Consider the following 19,261-nt stretch of genomic DNA (forward strand, 5'->3'; position numbering starts at 1 on the left):
GCACATCTGAAGCAAAGGACTTAATTACTGAAGCTGTTTTATTCAGGAAAGTTAATGCAAAAGAGTCACACAAAGTCTGAGAGGCAATTAATGGTGTAGAACTAAGAGGTCCAAGACACAAAGAACGAGCTAGTAGTGCTGCACTTTAAACAGTTAATGTAAACCACGAGAAGTGCAGACAAATTCTTGTTGATCCAAAAGTTTTTTAATGTGTAATCATTTGGCAACTCCACTGTTCTATTAATTGTACAATTCCAATACAGGAATGGGGTCCCCCGACACGGACCCCGTGTTTCGCCCCCTGGCTGCATCAGGAGGGACAACACCGTTAAATCAAACGTTCTGCAAAAACAAGTAAAAATAAATTAAAAGAAGAATCAACAGTAACAGTGGGTAACGCCGACAACCAAATAACTTCTAAGTAAACATGATAAATCAGGCAATCATAGCACAAAATAGACATACCTTGTCAGTATATAAGTGAAGAGTTACAGGGAGTGCATTGTTGTTACAGTGTAACCAAAATTTAAACACTGCGAACATTTTGGCACGAATGAGAACAGCCAATCACATCATGGAAATGGATAGCCAATCAGAACGAAGCAGGTAAGTCACAAATAAAGGGATAAAGGATACTCTCAGGTGAAGTAACTCCACTCAAGATCGCAATTTAGTCCATTTGGAGCAATCGTGTCTAAAAGATAAATCCACTTTTGTTCCCTTTTAATCAGAATGTCAGAGTAATTCCCTCCCCGCACCGGGGGGCAGACCACATCCACAACAAAAAACTTTAAATTCGTTACTGCATGAGAATGTTGAACCCAGTGTTCTACTAATGGGGCATTTTCCCGATGGTTATTAATATTCGATCTATGTTCGATTATACGTGTTTTTATCATTCTCAATGTCTTACATGCATGCCCATGCAACAAATTATATGTGGGTAAGACATTGAGAATGATAAAAACACGTATAATCTCAATCACACACAGACACACATGGTCTCTCTTTTACTTATACACAAAGGCTCTTAATCACACATACACATGATCTCTCTCACACACAAAGGATCTCAATCCCACACGCATACTCTTTCACACAAACAGGTTTTCAATCACAAACTTACACATAACAGGATCTCAGTCATACACTTCCATTCATGCTATCTCTCATACCACAGGCTCTCAATCATACACACAGGCCTCAATCATTCACATACATGCTCACACACACACACACAGCACCTCAAACACATATGCTTGCTCCTTCACTCACTCTCCCCCTTCCCCACCCCCCAAACTAGCGACAGCAGCAACCTCTTCCAGTTCAACCCTAAAAGCAACAGCAACCTCCTTCACTTTCAGCCCTCAGGGAGATCCATCGGCCGCGGGGGTTGATGATGTTCTTCGTTTTTCTCTGAGCCACGCTGCTCATTCCTCAGGCCGAATCTCTTTTTTTCTTCAGGCCGCTGCTGCCTGCACTAGCGTGGCCTCTTCTTCCCGCGCACGCACCCGCTGCTCACCATTTCCTCTTCCGGGCCATGGGGGGGTGGGGGGGGCAGGAAGAAGAGAGCATGCTGGTGCCGATACCGATACCGCTGACTCCAGCTGTCCTGCCACGTTCCGCCCGGGCTTTCAGCGTTTTAAGCCCGGGTGGAGGACCTATCTTGCTCGGGTAGGGGGAGCAGCTGGGTTAGCAGGGGACCGGGAAGTGTGGCGACACACCTGCGTATGCTTGGCGACACACTGGTTGAGAACCACTGACATAGATAACTGGATATCTTTGAATATTGGGCCCATGGTTATTACATCATCATTTTTATCCCAGTTCCCCTTTTGACTAAAAATAACCTGCAGATTGGGCTTACAGAACAAGATTGCAAATATAGTACTCCTAAAAGATAGTGTAACTATATGCCCATCCCTATTCCTATCTTAAAAATTCTGGCATCACTCAGCATCTCAGTGTGTGTGAGTGGATAGCTCCAGCTAATGGGTTAACTTTGTGCATAGAAACTCAGTTCCTTGCCACAGGAGAGATACAGATGCCAGGATTTGTCAAGCTATTCAGCTTCTAGTAAGGGATAAGTGAAAACCATGGCCGTCTCTCTTCAAAAGGCTACTGAGATGGGTAAAGGAGGCACATAGGTTGTATTAGAGTGCCCACTGGTGGCCAGGCTTGGGCACCAGCCCTCAGACCTGCGTAGTGCCAGTTCCAGAAAGCTCCAAAAAGCAACTACTGCATTCTTTAGTGATGACTCAGAGAAGGTTGCAGACTGACAGAAGGGGATGAAAAGTAAGGTATAAATATCCGGTGCATCCCACTGGAGCTCATTTTCTGCGCCTGCCTGCTGTGGTCTGCGGGGGGAAGGAACGGGAGGTGGCAGCCTCTTCCATAGGCTTGGCAAGGTGAGCTTCATTTTTTGTATGTAGATGCTGCATTAAGCCATATGTTTCCCAGGACTGGGCTCTGCCCTAGGGATCCTCACTCATGCACACAGCGAGGGACCTTTGTTTTCAGTTTTTAATCTATTTTTCCTAGGAATTTCAATTTTATAACAAAAAAAAAAAAACCCACCCAAATAATTAGAAAAATGACTTTCCCACTGATTTTTCTCCTTTTATAACAAAGTCATTTTTCCACTGATTTTTTTGTTGTTGTTATAACATTGAAATTTCCAGGAAAAATAAACTAAAAATTGAAAACGAAGACAGTTCAATGGCTGCATGCATTGGGATTCCCCGCAGTGAAGGTTGGGGGGGGGGGGGCACTTAATTCTGGGCAGGATTATTATGGTACTTTTCACACAGAGCTGTGCATCTGCATTTGCAGCAGGAAAGCTCGGAGACGCATCCCGGAAGCATGAAGTATAAAGTGGTACCTCACAGAGCGGAATACATCGTGGTTGCAGCACCCGTCAGGGCACAGGGAGGGAGAGAGACGTCTATCCAGAGACATTTTAAACTGAGATTTTAATTCTGGCAACTGATGTGGGTTAGCAGCGGGTGCTGCACCTTACAAAATAACAAAGCCTCAGAAGTTATTTAGGCTGACAAAAATAATAGACACAGCGTTTTGATAAGTATAGAAAGACAGGGAAGAAAATAATAGCCTGTGGGCAGTAGCATGTGGTTTTTACAATGTTGTAATGTAAAATGTTTGTAAGAATGTTTATTGATTATTCTGCAACCCACCCTGGGCTTACAGAGCAAGAAATCAAATTAAACAAAAACAAAATTAAAATATAATAAATAGCCACTCTTTAACCTGTGACAAAATTAAAGCATTGCAGATTCCCCTACTCTCTATCTGACACACACACTGAACCTAAGATCAGTGCTCAAGATATGTAGAAGAAATGCCAAAGTAATTCATTTTGATTTTTATCTTAAGTGCTGTTTATCCTCCCCTCCCCCGGGCTATGAAAAGTAGAATTAATGCTGGGTATGTGAAAAGGTTCAGATGAGGGGCAGAGGACCTGGGTTCGATGCCTGGCTCTGATCTACCCCTCCCCAGGTCTGCCAGGGCTGGGGGATGCTGCGGAGACAGCATTCACAACCCCTGGGGCGGCGGGGGGAGTTGATATGATAATCATGCAATGGAGACTCCTAGTGGCCAGACTTAGATGTACAATGGCATATGGCCCCTGGCTGGGGGTGGTCACTGCAAGGACAGGAGGGGAGATCACATAGAAGGAGAACCCCCAGAGAGTTGCGAATGAAGTTCCCAGTGCCAGATCCCAGCCCTGCACCAAGGGAGCACAGACAGTGTCAGGTCACCCCCCATCCCTCCCAAAAAAACAAAAACAAAAGACAGGTGGTACTGTTGTCCCATCTGGAAAACATCCCCGCTAACTTCCTCACATGGACTGTTTAGTTTTAACCAGTCTCTCTGCTGTTTCTAGAAAGCAGGGCAAAGCAGAGCAGGTAGAAAGGTAAACATTTTATGCAGCTGGGAGTGGGGAAAATGACAATGAAAAAAAGACATCAAAGCTTCTCATAAGTTATTTTACAGTGTTTGTGTTTTTTGCTGGCCTTTCCAAATGATGCGCAAGGTGATTAGAATTCAGATATAAGTTCTTTCCCCAAAGAGCTTACCATGTAAGTGGGTACCTTAGACGAAGCTCTTTAGGGCTTATTTAGAGATCTCGTTGTTTTTTAAAGGAACTTAATTGAGAGAAGGAGTGCAATAATACTGGAATACAGGAGAAATCCTGGGATATGTGAAAAAAAAGAAAGGGATGAGAGTCAGAGACATGAATATTGGGGGTTTTTCTCTTCATTTTATGTTCACTTAGGAGTGCATGTTTTCATTTCAACTCTTGCCCCAAGTTTGTCTCCCCAGAGCCGTTATGCATGGTGGGATACTCCTGTCGTGAAGGCGTCTTGTAATGACTGCTCATGCCTGAGGGGGAGCAGTAGGATTGCAGACAAGGCATATCGAAGCCCAGAAATTAGTACGTGCAGGGTGCAGAAACAGGAAAGTGTATTTGTATTCTGCATGAATCCCAGAATGAAAATACTGCAGGACCTTGAAAGACCTTGCACCATTGATTTCACACACAGTCAGCAGTGTATCAATAGCAGCTTGGCACTGACCAGCTTGTGCTATGAGGCAGTAGTCTCACTTGCATCCAGTGGGGAGGAGTAAACCCTTAACCCCGTCAGGCTGAGAGTCTTCTTTCTTCTGCAAGGTGACCCAATGCTAGAAATGGGAAATGCCAAAATGCTAGAACAAGGAGATAAACTGGATGAGATGAAGGAACTCCCTCCTTAGCTAAAAATCAAGACAATTTCATTGGGTACTGTACCTTGAGGGCCAATGTACAAAAACTGTGCACTAATTTTTTAGTGCACATTTTAACTACTACCCTAAACAAAACATTTATTTTTGTGCAATTAAATAATATAAATGCACAGTGAGCTAAAATGGTAGTTAAATTTTTAATTTACTACCGTTTTTAATTTAAGAGGTGGATGTTAAGTTTAACTCACACCTCAAACAATTGAATTAAAAAAAAAAATAGAGAGACTGTGGTCCGGACAGTCAGAGTCCAAGGCCCCCACACTCAGGAAACCCATACAGGACACCCACACAAGAGTCCCAGAAGAACAGCCTCAATGCTTCCACAACCCGACTCTAGCCTCTTAGCCCCTGTCCAGGAGATGGGTAAGGTGCTGACATGGGAAAACAAGGTAAAGATCAGCCTGTTGGCAATTCAGGCTTAGCTCCCCCATTCTCTAATGCACCTCCTACTCACCCGCTAAGCTGCCGGCCGCCCAACTAATGCACTCCACCCACTATTGCAGCCCACAATGAACAGTGGGGAGGTTGGGGAAGCTTAGATTGGGTGGGGAGATAGATTGGAGGGGTATTAGCAGGCTGGGGTGTTGTACTAGGGCCTCCCAGGGCTGGGTCCCCTAGTAATAGTTCTTCCAGGCCTGAGAACTGTCTAATACTCCCTGACCTTGGAAACCCTATAATCAGGACATCAGGACTGGAGGCCCTGAAGTCAATAACCCAAGGCCTGGGGTTTCTGACTTGGGACTCTTAGGCCCGGCTCCCAGGTCTGTGGCTTCTTCACAAGAGGATTTCGGGTCCAAGGATCCTGGATCTGGGGTTCTCCATCTCGTGGATCTCAGATCTGTGGGTAGCTGTTGACTTCACAGGAGGTTAAAACTTTACCTTGGACTAAAGTACATTTTCAGCATTAAAATGGATGTTAAAACACAAGATAATTTTTTGCGCACTTTTCTACATTGGTAGCAATACCAAATGAAGGTCATTACCTTGCATTTATATGAAAAGCGTGCTAAAATTAGTTCACTACTTCCATTTTAGTGCTTTAAAATCCTCCCTACATTGGAAGTAGTTTTAGCACAAAAAACCTGTGCAGTAACATGGAAGTACTAAGCTTAGCACACGCTCTTACATCAGTCACCTCGTTAACTGCAGTGTCAGTATATTCGGCATGTTGTGAGCTGTATCAAGCGGTTCAAAGGCCCTGGTCTAAGAGCTCGCAATCCCATTTTGACGGCAAGGAAGTTGAACGGTTTACAGTGAGTGGAGGTGGAACGTCATATACCCACCCACCTGGCAGCTCGAGGGTATTTATCAGACCTGAAAGGCAGCAGCATTGACATAAGTTAAGAAACATTACCCTTGAACCAACCTCTCAAAACTCTTACTGGACCATGGCCCTGAAAATCAGTTCTTCAGGCTTTTCCTGGGAAGAAAGAGAAAAACAACAACGATCCTTTTCTCATTGTTCCGCTGGTGTTTCCGGAGAAATGAATGGTAGGTAGAACCTTTTTACTGGGCTAATGCAATATATCTGTGACTAGTTTTAGAGAGCTCTGCTCCCTTCATCAGGACGGGGAGGAAACAGCTTGGTTAAACTGGGTTTAAATGCTAAAGATTCTGCTAAGCATGAGATTCTCTGCATCTGTCTTTTCAGCTCAGTAAGGGGGATGACAGAGGTGACAGTAAAATGTCACAGTTTCAAAGGGCCTGTGTCTTAGAAAGGGGGTGCTTACTACATCTTTTTGAGCTTGCTTCAAAGTGTTTAATCATCTTACTTTCAAATGTTTTGCATTCTTAGTTCTAAAATGTCTTTTAAGTAACCGAATTGTCATTTCACTACAGGAGTAAACTTTTCTTGAGAAATGTTCACCTACCATCAGGGGCTGGATTTAAAATTCCAGTGCCAATAGATAGCAAGGGGGCGCCCCCTCAGACTTTTTACAGATTGCGCAGTCTACCCAAATCCTTCCTGGTCTCTCCCCTCGTCCTCCCTCGCTTGGAATTGCTTTGCCTTTATGAGCAGGGAAGCCAGGATTCAAATCCTGCTGCAAGTCACTTTACCCTCTATTGCCTCAGGTACAAAACTGTGAGCCGACCCTCCAGTGATAGGGAAATCAATCATTACACGACTTGAATGTAATCCACTTTGAAGGGTCTGAAAGGTGGAATATAAACAAAATAAATAAATACATTTTAGCAAACTCCAGGAAGAAAACTCAGTGTGGGGCCTGTAAGTCAGCGCCCTCTCCCCCTCACATGGGCTTCCTGTTACCATGGAAACACATGAAAAGGGCAGGGTTACCACAGACCCTGTGAGCTCTGGCAAAAAGGCATTGAGCTGAGTTTTCTTCCAGGAGATTTCAAGATGACAGCGGCAGGCCCAGATGGTGGCATGGTAGCCACGCTCATGAACATTTGGCAACAGGGGCACTTTCCTACATTGTCTATGCCTAAATCTGGGCTTGCTTAGTGAAGCATCAATCTGGTTTTCTCTACAATGTGTTTGTGTCTGTAAAGGTTTACTCTTATCCTTAATTTCTGGCATGTTTCACTGATGTAACATTGATCTTCAAATATACATTTTATGTAGCCCCCCTGGTTTGGGTCTTACTGCTGAATTGAGGGCAGAGGGGCACATTCAGTCTTGGGGTTGAGTCCCAGTTCACAGTCACCAATCCTTTAAATCTTGGGGCATGGATTCTTTGAGTGGGGAGAAAGCTGAACCTCTAGGGCGCGGGGCTTATGGGGAAAAATTTCTCTTGCTCTCTCTTTCTTCCTCTCTCTTTCACAGGCTTACTCACATTTGGATGTTTTTTTTCCATAAAGTACCAGTACCAAAAACTCACAAGGCAGATAAGTGAGATATTACAGCTCAAAGCTGATATCTGATTGATAGTGCTCTATATTCCTGATACAATTTTGTTGTTGGTTTTTGATTCATGATTTTTTTAATTTTATTGTTTAATATTATTATGATGGTTTTTACTTGTAAGCCACCTAGAGCTATGCTGGAGGTGGACTACAATGTTTTAAATACATAATAACAAATCTTCAAAGCCGATCACAAGAACTTTCTTAGTTAATCTTCAAACTCAAATCCCATGTTGGAGCAGTCTCAGTGCTGTTCATCCCCATAAGTGCCCCTTAGGCTGGCGGGTTGTGGAATCCAGGCTCCTCGTGGGGTATTGTGTCTCCTGTCTCTTCTCTGATATATCAAGTGGGATCTTCTCTAGTGCAACGTCCCACAAACAGCAAACCTGCGCTCTTTAGCTCCTTCTCCTGGGCAGGAATGGTGGGCAAAAATCCCTCCCAACAGAAAGGAACAAAAATCCATTCCAAAAGCACAGCATCCTCTCTGCAACAAAGACACTGCTTTCTTTCCTTGTACTGAAAGGCAGGGGACCATTGCTGTTTTCCCTGACCTCCTCCAGGCACAGGCACAGAGACTTTCCACACAAACAAAATCTCTACAGCAATCCTTCTCTCCGCTGAGACAGCCCCTTCCAGACCAGTTGAGTACTAGGGCTGTGCCTCTTCCAACTTTCCCAAGTATCAGGCTGTGCGGCTTAATGTTGGAGACTGGGGAAACTCCAAATTGCACTTTCCTTCTCCCAGAGAACTACCTCCCAATTCCCAGTTCTGCCTGCTTTTATGCAGGCTGGCTGACCAACCCAGCAGCCCGACTGGAGGTGCTGGTCAAGAATGGCCTGCCCCTTCCTCCTTCCTAACTCAAGCCCCAGGCCTGAGCTAGGGACAAACATAATGGAGGCCTAAGGAGTTTGTACTTAAGAAAACAGCATGAGACAACTATGCCACCATGTACAATACCCACACGGGAAAGAAATTCAATATACTGTGCAGGATTTGCATTCATGCTCCTCTGTAGTATATACACGATGCAACACAAAAAAATTGGTGAAGAGGGCTTTCATATCATTGAAACAAGCCAAAATCTAAGGACAAGAATAAACACAACAGACATGAACTGACACATTATATCGAAGAACAGAGTGACGCCTCAGTAGGAGAACATTACTCAAGGGAATATCACTCCCTTAATGACCTGACAAGCAGGGCACCCAGAGTGAATTGTAGAGCCATACACTAATGGCAGATGGTTGAAGTTAGGATGATCAAACACTTTGAAACAAACACAAAGGACTTAATAAGGACATTAGCCTTCTGACCCATTATCAGGCCCAAGCCCCTTAGAACTGTGAAATGTTACTGTCTGTGCTATCTCTGCCACCCTTCTCCCGCCCTCCCTTTCTGGAGCTATCCGCAAACAACGTCATGCCTGGCTAACTCTGTTCTATTTAAACCCAGCGTGACTGTGCTGCTTCCCTGCTGACCCATTGAAGGGAGCAGAGCTTGTGAAAGCTAGTCACAGATGTACTGAGTTAGCCAATCCAAAGGTATCATCACCTACAGCTTGTGTTTTATACTCTTATTTCTACATGTTCAAGTGGACTAACTCGGCAACCACGATACTTCAGTGAAATGAGTAATGCCTGGCCCATGCCCATGGTTTGTAAATTCCCCAGCTGGTTAGATTTCATAATCTTTCATAAAACTACCATGGATGAAATTGTAACAAGTCAATGTGGTCTCTTACTTAATATTTTTATGTTTCCTATTTGTGTCATTTAATTGTGCTTTTCTGTTTCAACACTGGATAATTTGTATTTTCTATTTAACTTTACTTCCTGTGTCATTTATTTATATATATATATATATATATATATATATATATATATATATATATATATATACACATACATACATACATATTTATTTATTTATTTATTTAAATCGGAGTAAAACTAAAACCCCAAACTAAACAGAATTGGAGAACCCTGCCCCTTTCTCAAACATTAACCAAGGGTGTCAGAGAAGAGTTCAGTTTGAAAGTGTTTTGGGGACGAAGCCAGCTGCTTCTGAGCTCATTTACTGGAGTTTATGACTCTTCCTGCTTCTGGGAACAAATTGCATAACCAGCCAAATCCTAGCCAAATCCCCAGTTCAGGATGTTATTGCTTTTTCAGTTTTACTTTGCTAAATTCATGGAGAGCTGGGGAAGACTTGATTTGGTTTCAGGAATTGAGCAGCAGTGGCGAGCAGAGGAAAGGGCCTCTTCTCATAGGCAGAGCCATTGCCCGGTGCACTCTCTCACACTAGAGAACAGTACAAATTTGGGTTTCCAAGCTAACTGACCCCAGGAGGTTGTACAGCATTTAGGAATCCTGGGTGGGAAGGTTTTTCGGCTTTTCTTCACCTGCTGGATGAGCTGAAGGCAAATCACTCAGAATGCAGCCTCTTCCATGGACTGCAGTTGTGGAGATCTCAGCTTTCCCACCAAAGGAGTGGAACCCCTCCCCATCCCCTACCAACTCCCCTCTCCCTCCTGCAGTCTTGCTATGTGCCTTTCACAGGTGCTATCTTGATTTTTTTTACTTCAAGCAAGCTTAATGTTTAATCGTGAAAATACACTTTAGCATCTTTCATCCAAACAGGAAACAGCAGGTTTGCAGTTCTAGCACTTGTGGGTCGAGGACCTGGCAACTGATTGCCAGGCATTGATGATGCATGAGGACTTCAGATGGAGAAAAGGCAGAAGGAAGCGCCCTGTTGTTAATGGCACACAATTCTTATAACAAGATGTGAACCAGTGGGGCAGGAGGGAGATTTTGAATGGGGTTGACTGCTTTGGTCCAGTAGCCTTGCATCAGTGGGATGCAGGCCATGGTCCTCCTCGTTTGATTGTCCATGAAATGCGTTTCAAACATATTCAGTTTCGGTTTGGCGTGTACTTGGCTTTAACACTCTTGAAATTCAGATGTGGGAATGTTAAATGAGAATGACAAGGTTTTAGTTCTCTCTTAAGTCCAGACATTTTCTCCTGGCTTTTACTGCAATCAAAACCTGGCTCTACTTTGGTTTATGCTACCTTGGTCCCCCATCTCAGCACTCTTTCTTCCAAGCCAGTCACTGAAGTGACAATCCTAGGCCAAGGGCAGCAGACCAAAACTATCCCTGGAACTCAATACATGTGCACCGACTGAGATTCTCCCCCTCCACAGGGTCGTGTTACGCCTTTATTCTCACTCAATGTTGTTTAAATTGTTTTGTTTTCCCTTGTATATAATTTCTTTCATTTTAATGTGTTTCTTTTTTTTTTTCCCTCCAGTATGTATACATTTGGCCAATTTTGCAATTAACACACACCGAAATGATTCAGTATGCGCTGAAACAACCTAAATTATATTTTGTTTTCTTGTGTTGCTTCGAATGAGAAGCAGCACAAAACAATATAAATATTATCACTGTTTTTTTCATATGCCAGCAAATCAACAATGTATATAACATATATAGTATAATATTGATGGGTGACAGCAAGCTGGGTGCACCTGTAAGGCCTCTACTAATACAGGTTATTTATTTAGATTTTTATATTCTGCTTTTCACACTTCAAAGACTACATTCCAGTACTGCAGGTATTTCCTGAGATCCCAAGGAGGGAGGATGGGATTTGAACCCTGGTCTCCCATTTCACAGCCCACTGCTCTAACCACTCCTCTGCTCCCTGGGCAACGCCTCACTCAGGTTGCTAGTAGTACATTTTTTCAGGAGATTTCTGTTGCAAATAAAAATATTCACAGAAAAAGCAGTGTTTTTTAAGACACGAAAATAAGTGGACATGAGTATCCCCAAAGTAATCTAAAGCACAATACAAAGGAGATAAAAAAAACCCGACTTCAGCTGGCATTTCATAGAACCTGTATTGGGGGGGGGGACTTATCTTAAAGCTGCCTGTGTCTGGTTTGCTCCAATATGGATCAGCCAATCTCATAAAGGTGAAAACCCTCCATTGAATTCTGTAGGTGCCTTGTAATGAGATGGAACTCTTTCTACCAACGGGCTGTAAACAAAATTTAACAGTGAGAGTGCAGGAGACAATTTAAAACATGTAAAATATTTTTAAAGAGTGGACCTCAAATAATGATCCATGGATTTATTGTTTTTTTTCTTAAGGGAAACAGGGCTCTTTATTCTTCAAACAGTCCTTCTGTATTCAGGGATATTCACATGACATGCATGTGAATCATGGAACAAATTCTCTTCCACTGAATTGCTTGTAATCACAATCACAGGAGCAAAGGTCATGCCAGGGGAATTGTTTTTAAGGAAATGGTTGGGTAGGGATATAGGAGCAAAAAAAGTCACCCACTGTATTATTTGCTCAGATTTAAGCGGGCACAAAGATAAGGACAAAACCCCAGAATGTAAACGTTGAGACAGAGATGTTCTTTTAGTCCCCAAATAGTTGTATCTATATGCTTAAGATGAAAGGCTTGTTCTGGCTTGCAAATGTTAGATAGACAAGATAAAGCTGAGGAGTTCCGACAGGATGGAGGAAATCTGAAAGTCCAGAAATATTCCAATATTTTTTTTATTTTCCAGAGTTTTAAGATCCTGGCTTTCTAAGATCTCTGAAAATGGCATTCTGCCTGCCATTCCTGCTGGTGGGCCTCCTGCTGACCCTGAGTGAAGCGCTAGTTTCTCCAGAAAATCTCAGACGTAAGTTACTAAACTAAATAGAAAGTTTCTGGTGCAAGAGTCCTTATCTGTCCACTCTTCTCATGGTGCAAATTAGGGATGTGAATTGGGCTATGGACGATTGAAAATATCGTACGATATTTTCAAAATCGTCAGAAATCGGGGGCTCCCACAAAACGATAGGAAAAACCCCACGATATTGTTTGTGGGGGTTCTCTTATCGTTTTGGGGGAAGGCGGGAAAAACGGCACACACAAAAACCCCCTAAACCCACCCCAACCCTTTAAAACTAATCCCTTAGCTTCCCCCACCCTCCCGACCCCCCAAAAAACTTTTTACAGGTACCTGGTGGTCCAGTGGGGGTCCCGGGAGCGATCTCCCGCTTCCAGGCCATCGGCTGCCACTAATCAAAATGGCGCCGATGGCCCTTTGCCCTTACCATGTGACAGGGTACCCGTGCCATTGGCCGGCCCCTGTCACATGGTAGGAGCACTGGATGGCCCGCGCCATTTTTAAAGATGGCGCCTGCCATCCAGTGCTCCCTCCATGTGACAGGGGCCGGCCAATGGCACGGATACCCTGTCACATGGTAAGGGCAAAGGCCATCGGCGCCATTTTGATTAGTGGCAGCTGACAGCCCGAGAGCGGGACATCGCTCCCAGGACCCCCACTGGACCACCAGGTACCTGTAAAATATTTTTGGGGGGTCGGGAGGGTGGGGGAAGCTAAGGGATTAGTTTTAAAGGGTCAGGGTGGGTTTTTTGTTTATCGGCTCGGGCGCAGCTGATAAACAAAACCGCGATCGGGCCGGACGGAAAAAAACCCCCCACAATGTGAATCGGAACCGGAATCCGAACCGATTCCGATTCACATCTCTAGTGCAAATATGTTCCACCTCTATGAAGATGTAATTTCTGTGTATGTTGCTCTGGAGACAAACCTGAAAGAGATCACAGGGGAGACAGAGGTGGCCTCATTTGGGAACTGCCAGCTGCAACTACATAATAAGGTTCACAATTTGGGTCAGCCGTGACATCACTTGGACAGTTATATGGTTCACTTGTACTGTGATTCATTGGGAGCCAAGTTTCACTCCTCTGGCAGCATATGATGACCCAGTTCTTTCTCTGCTTCACTCTCTTCAGTGTCTTGATGGGTTGACTATCAGGCCATCTGTGGATATATAATTTTGCTGCATTTGAGTGCTGGTTGCTTTGTCAGTCATACTCCCAAAAAACAGATTTGTGCTGTCTTTTTCAGGGCATTTAATGATTGTTCTTTGTTTCCTTGGGTTGTTCTTTCAGTATCCCACCAAAAAACTGTACTTTAGTAAACTTACTTGAAGATCAAATGCAATAAATATGATTTTCTTAAGGGACACAAAAACAGCAGTTTTCTGCACATTTTACATGAGTAAAAATGTGTTAACACACAGATTCCAATCACTGCCCAGCCTCTGTGCAGGGGTGGATTGGCCTAAGGGGCTTTGGGCATGCCCAGCTGGGCCAGTCTACCCAATCACGTGGTTGGGGTTGGTCGCAGTGATCTCGTGCCTGCGGAGCCACTGCGACCAACACTAGGCCCCCAGTGCTTCTCGCACAGTAGAAGCCTCCTGCTATTTATATTTATATTTGGCCCGTTCCTCTGCATTCTTGATGGGCGCCATGGCCTCCCGTAGCCAGCAAGAAACCTGACAGCCAGAAACATGATTATAGCAGGATTAGCGGCACTTAGGCCCCTGTCCTCTTGCGGCTCTCCTAGATCCTCTCCCCCATCTTCAGCCACCTCTCCTTCCTGGCTTTACATCTCAGTGGGAGGCAGCCAGGAGGCAGAGCCAGGGAGGAGAGACAGCTGAAAGTGGGGGGAAGGATCCAAGAGAGCTGCGAGAAGATAGGGAACTGCACCTCATGTCTACTATGCAGACTCAGCCTTTGCCACTGGCCCTGGCAAAAGAAAAAAAAAATAGAGTATAGGGTCCTGCAGCCCGCGATTCCTACAGCAAGAGGCAAATCTCCCATAGCAACAGGCAGCCCTCTGAGACACCATTATCCCAGGGCTTTACCTGGACCCCCTAACCACCAATAAATGAGTATAAAGTTTTTTTTGATTATTCACAGCAGCTGCTGCAGCTTTTAAACTCTAGAGAAGGGAGAAGAGAGAATGCGTGAATGACTGGGCATTTGTATGCGCAGTCAGTCTGTGTAAGTGTGTATGTGTGACTGATCATATGTGTGTCAGCATCTGAAAGTATATGTGAAATCATGCGTGTGCCAGCATGTGAGTGTATGTGTGACCTATCGTGTATGTGTCAGCATGTGGGAATGTGTGACTGATCATGTGTCAGTGAGCATGTGTGACAGCATGTGAGATGCGGGAGACCTTCACTATGGGGTAGGTTTTAAAACATACGTGCGCGCGGTTCCTGGCGCGTGCACGTGGATATGCCAATTTTATAACATGCCCGTACCGTCGCGCACTTATAAAATCCGTTGGCCACACGCACATGTGTGCCAGATTTTATAACCCGCGCACGCATGTATGGGCGGTGCACGTAAGGGGGTGAATTTTTGCAAATTTTGTGCGGTGATGCAATGGGGGCCTTCCCCAGTTCCCTCCAAGTCCACTCCAATTAAGGAACAGACTGGGAGAGAACTTCCCTAACCCCCTGCCTAAACTTCCTTCCCCTTCCCCTCTCCTCCTCACCCCATAATCCTAACCTACCTTTCACCATTTCTTAAATTTTCTTACTTACTGCTCCTCAGAAGCAGAAGTTACGCGTGCTGGCCGGCTGTCGGCGCGCACTTCCCCGGGACAATGGCTAATGCTGCTGTACCGGCCGGCCTCTGTCCCGCTCCACCCCTCCCCTCCCAGCCCATACCTCCCAGCCCGCCCCTTTTTTAGGGCCTGGCACTTGTGCGCATATCGCCACTTACGCACATGGCCGGGCCCTTTTGAAAATGTGCACCCAGCCATGCGCGTGAGTGGCGATTTTTACGTGCGCCAGGCTTTTAAAATCCAGTCTTAAGTGAGCACATAAGCAGCAGCACAACAGCAGAATGCGCATATACATCTGAGAGAGAGAGAAAGAGAGTGTATGTGTGTCTGAGCCACTGGTTGGCAGTGTAATTTCCTAATTGCTTGGCAACTGGTTTAAGAGCAGGTTGGTTGGCAACAGAAGGCCACAAATCCAGGATACACACACACACACACACATATATATATATATATATATATATACATACACACATATATGAAAGAGTTAACCAAACGGGTGTGGAGCCAACCAATTGAATAGATGGAAGGGGGACTGCAGTTTGCTCATCCCTGGTCTAGGGTGTGCTCTACTTCTTAGTTATTTAGGAAAAAATGTGAAATGTATGATAGAGATATTTTGGTTCCAGGTTGCATGATGGACATCTTAAGGGTTGGCTTGGTATGCTTTTGGGAGCTGTTGAAACACGTGCTGCACAGAAAACTCACAAGGGTGTCAGACATATAATCTGTGGGCCTGTTTTGAAAAAAATCCCCTGGGCCAATATTTTCCTACAATCCGCCCCTGCCTCTGTGTGTCTGTATGTGAAAGTGAGGGCAGGGTGTAACCCTGGGAAAAAGATGTGCGTGCACTAACTCAGCACATTTCTGTCCGCTGGGAAAATTGTGCAGGCTGCGTAACAGCATTTGTACTTTCAGTCACTGAAGGAAGAATTCCCAGGGACAGGAGGAGATCAGGGGTCTGTAAGTCAAATATGTCATTTTTTCCCTGTCCCTTTTGATGGACCCTTACCCTAGTTTAAAAGAATGGACTTATGCTTTTGGACCAACAAGCTGCCGTCATTCTTAGCTTGGTGTGGGATATGGAATTTATTATTATGGATAGTTGGAAACCTGATTATTTTCTAACAATGTCTAGCTTAGAACTACAGTGTTACGTTCTTTATGTATAATATCTTGGCTTCTATTAAAATAAATCCAAAAGAACAATATAAGATACTGTTGCATTGCTCCCAGAAATATCTGAAGAAGGGAGCAAGTATATAAACGCAGAGGTTGAAAATGCTGTGAATGGAGTGAAGAAAATGAAAATCCTGATGGAGCTAATGGGGAAAGACCACCAAGACATCTTACGCACATTAGAGGAAACAAAGAATAAGAAAGAGGTGAGAAAACTGTCGACAACATCTTACATTCAAACAGCTTGCCAAAGTGCTTTAAAGTCTAGCATGGTGCAGTGAACCTCACCTGGTGGCTACAGTCTAAACCATATAAACCAAATGCAGTGTTATCTGTACTGTATACAACTTTCTGTGAGCTCAGTTGTGAGAGTTATTTCGTTGCATTGAAAGAAGGTATCATTCCATGGAATTCAGTCTTTTTCCAAGTTCCAAAGACTGGGCAATTAGACTTAGCGATACCAAGGAAATCTGAATTCCATTTAGGACTTAGGTGCATACATGCTTCATGCAAAAATTCTTGTCCACGCCTCTTGTTCTCGAACTTAATCCACATTGAAACTTGTGTGCAAAGTATAAGAAATCACATCATGTTCCATTTTGAAAGCTTTCGACTTCTGACATAAAATACATTTGGTGTTCATCCACTGGTAGGAGGCTCTAAAACTAGCCAAAGAATCGGAACAACAGCTGACTGAGGGGCAGGAGGTCTGTAACGAAACCATGCTGGCTCTGTGGGAGGAGTGCAAGCCTTGTCTGAAGCAGAATTGTGTGAAGTTTTACTCAAAGACATGCAGGACTGGCTCGGGCCTGGTGGGGAGACGGGTAAGTGAATTTGGACATCTTAGAAGCATCTTTCGCTTAACAATGTTTCTATACACATAACTGGTGAAACTGCTCGCAGCTCTTAAGATCAACATTAAGGATCTAGAATTTATTCTCTTGGGCTTACTTCGCCCCTAGAGAGTTGAGCCTCCACTTGGCAAAGATAGTAAGATATTTAAGTACTGCCCAATATTAACTGTCAATACTAGGGGTTTATTTGTGGGGAAATTTGGGACTACTTGGGGCTGACAAACAGTTGAAAGGCACTGCAGGCTTCTGGCCCTTTGTTTACAGTGACATCACAGTCTGCACATGCTCACTGAGTTTTCACGGCCTTTTCTCTATGGGGAACCAACATCACCAGAGCGGCTTTCCATATTCTAAAAAGCATAATGAGGTTTATGCATATTGTAATATAATCGGCAGCTCAGATAACCTGGCCACACATACCTCATTATTCATTCATTAGCAGCTAAATCTACCTACTGTGCAACCTCTTCTCAGAATCGTGTTGTCACAATTTGCCTGCCATGCCTGTATATCTATTTGCCACAACTTTCTGTCTAACCTTAGTTGGGTGAATCAACCCCATTTTGTTTTTTATCTCTCTATCTTGCCCCTGGCAAGCCTCTATTATCTAGATAAATGTTAGCTGACTAATCATTTAGCTGGATTACTTGGGGGCTTTCAGAGTGGTGAGAAATTTAAAACCCCGGGTTCGTCTGGCTAAATCCCAAATTAGCTGGACAAGTTTTTTTAATATGGACCTCTTTATATCTATAAAATATGATAATTTCTAAAGATATAACCACTCCATGTAAACTTTAAGGGGTTTATAAACTAAAGTGCATTATGGATAATGCATTTATTCACCTCTATGCTAAAAACTTTTTCTCAATGTTTGATCAAGGAGTTTTTAGTAAATGGTCTGATTTTCAATCTAAATTAAATTTGGGAAGATTTTGCCTGTTTGCATTTGTCCAGTTGAGGGATGTGGCTATCAGGGCTGAGGTATGGGTTATGGTTGGCTACTGCGCTCCTGCAATGTCGGAGAGAATGTGTTTTTTGAATACAAATCCTAAAGTATGGAATAGCAGAATTTACAAGGCAGCATATGGGATAAAGAGACAGGAGCTGAAATGCAACTGTTAGAATGGGATCAGATCTTAAAGGAAATCTGAAAATGTTCTCAGTCCTTGATATTACCCAACAGCAGGATAGCATTTCAATGAGGGCGTATCTTACCCTAACCTGCCTTAAGGTCATGGATCAGTCCAGGTCTGATGCATGTTGGAGAGCATGTGGGAAGAGAGGAAATTTGATATGTTTTGTTTGCTTTCCTTGTGCTTAAGGAATATTGGGAGAATATTAATAGAATATTCCAGAATATTTTTGGAATACAAATGCCTGAAGATGCTAGCATATGTATTTTTTTACATACCCTCAGACATGGGCAATGGTAAGCAAATATTTTTTTAATTTTGAAAATGTTTGCCATTGGGAGGAGGGTAATCACCAGGTTAATTCACCTTCTATTAAGAATTGGTTTCCTGAACTGAGCAAGTGGATTGAAGTGGAACTTCCATCTGCCACACTGAGAGGGAAATACCAGGTGGTAAGGAAGGAATGGGAGCAAGTTTTATCAGTTTTGGATAATTCAAAAGGGGCATAATTTAATACACGGGAAACTTGAGGCTGGGATTTTCTTGTCTATAGGCTAACTTGGTAAGTTATTTCTAGAGTTGGTTTTGGATGGGTCTGGGTATGAGAGGTAGGAAAAGGGGTTGGATGCTGGGGTTGGTTAGGTTTTGTGGATTTTGGGGATGAGATTATACAGGTATGAAACTGTCATTTTTCCACTTGGCTTTACACTGTTCGCCTGATTCTGGGGACTACATCTATGGATTGAATTCTGGCAATGTATCATGGGTATATATGTATCTTGCTTTTGGTTTCACTCTATGGTTTTGTTAATCAACAGTACATTTAAAAAAATGCATTTAATTTGTACACTGCATAAAGTACAGGTATTGATGCCACTCTAGTGCCAGTTGTGTTGGCACACTAGATATTAACAATTGTGAGAGGCAGTGTCCTTGGCTTTCCTGCCTGAAAAACCTCTTCAT

At 43.7% G+C, this 19,261-nt stretch overlaps 1 protein-coding gene across 1 annotated transcript in view; it reads left to right on the top strand.

Moving 5' to 3' along the window:
• Positions 1 to 2,250: 2,250 nt before the first annotated feature.
• The window catches only part of CLU (clusterin), a 64,210-nt gene continuing 47,199 nt past the window's right edge, over positions 2,251 to 19,261 (top strand). The window contains exons 1-4 of the mRNA XM_029596232.1: positions 2,251 to 2,408; positions 12,265 to 12,381; positions 16,369 to 16,517; positions 16,965 to 17,135. Of these exons, the coding sequence (XP_029452092.1) occupies positions 12,300 to 12,381; positions 16,369 to 16,517; positions 16,965 to 17,135 (402 nt within the window). The 5' untranslated portion in view covers positions 2,251 to 2,408; positions 12,265 to 12,299. The remainder of the gene's footprint in view (positions 2,409 to 12,264; positions 12,382 to 16,368; positions 16,518 to 16,964; positions 17,136 to 19,261) is intronic.

The sequence above is a fragment of the Rhinatrema bivittatum genome, chromosome 3 (assembly GCF_901001135.1).
Source record: "Rhinatrema bivittatum chromosome 3, aRhiBiv1.1, whole genome shotgun sequence".
Taxonomy (NCBI): domain Eukaryota; kingdom Metazoa; phylum Chordata; class Amphibia; order Gymnophiona; family Rhinatrematidae; genus Rhinatrema; species Rhinatrema bivittatum.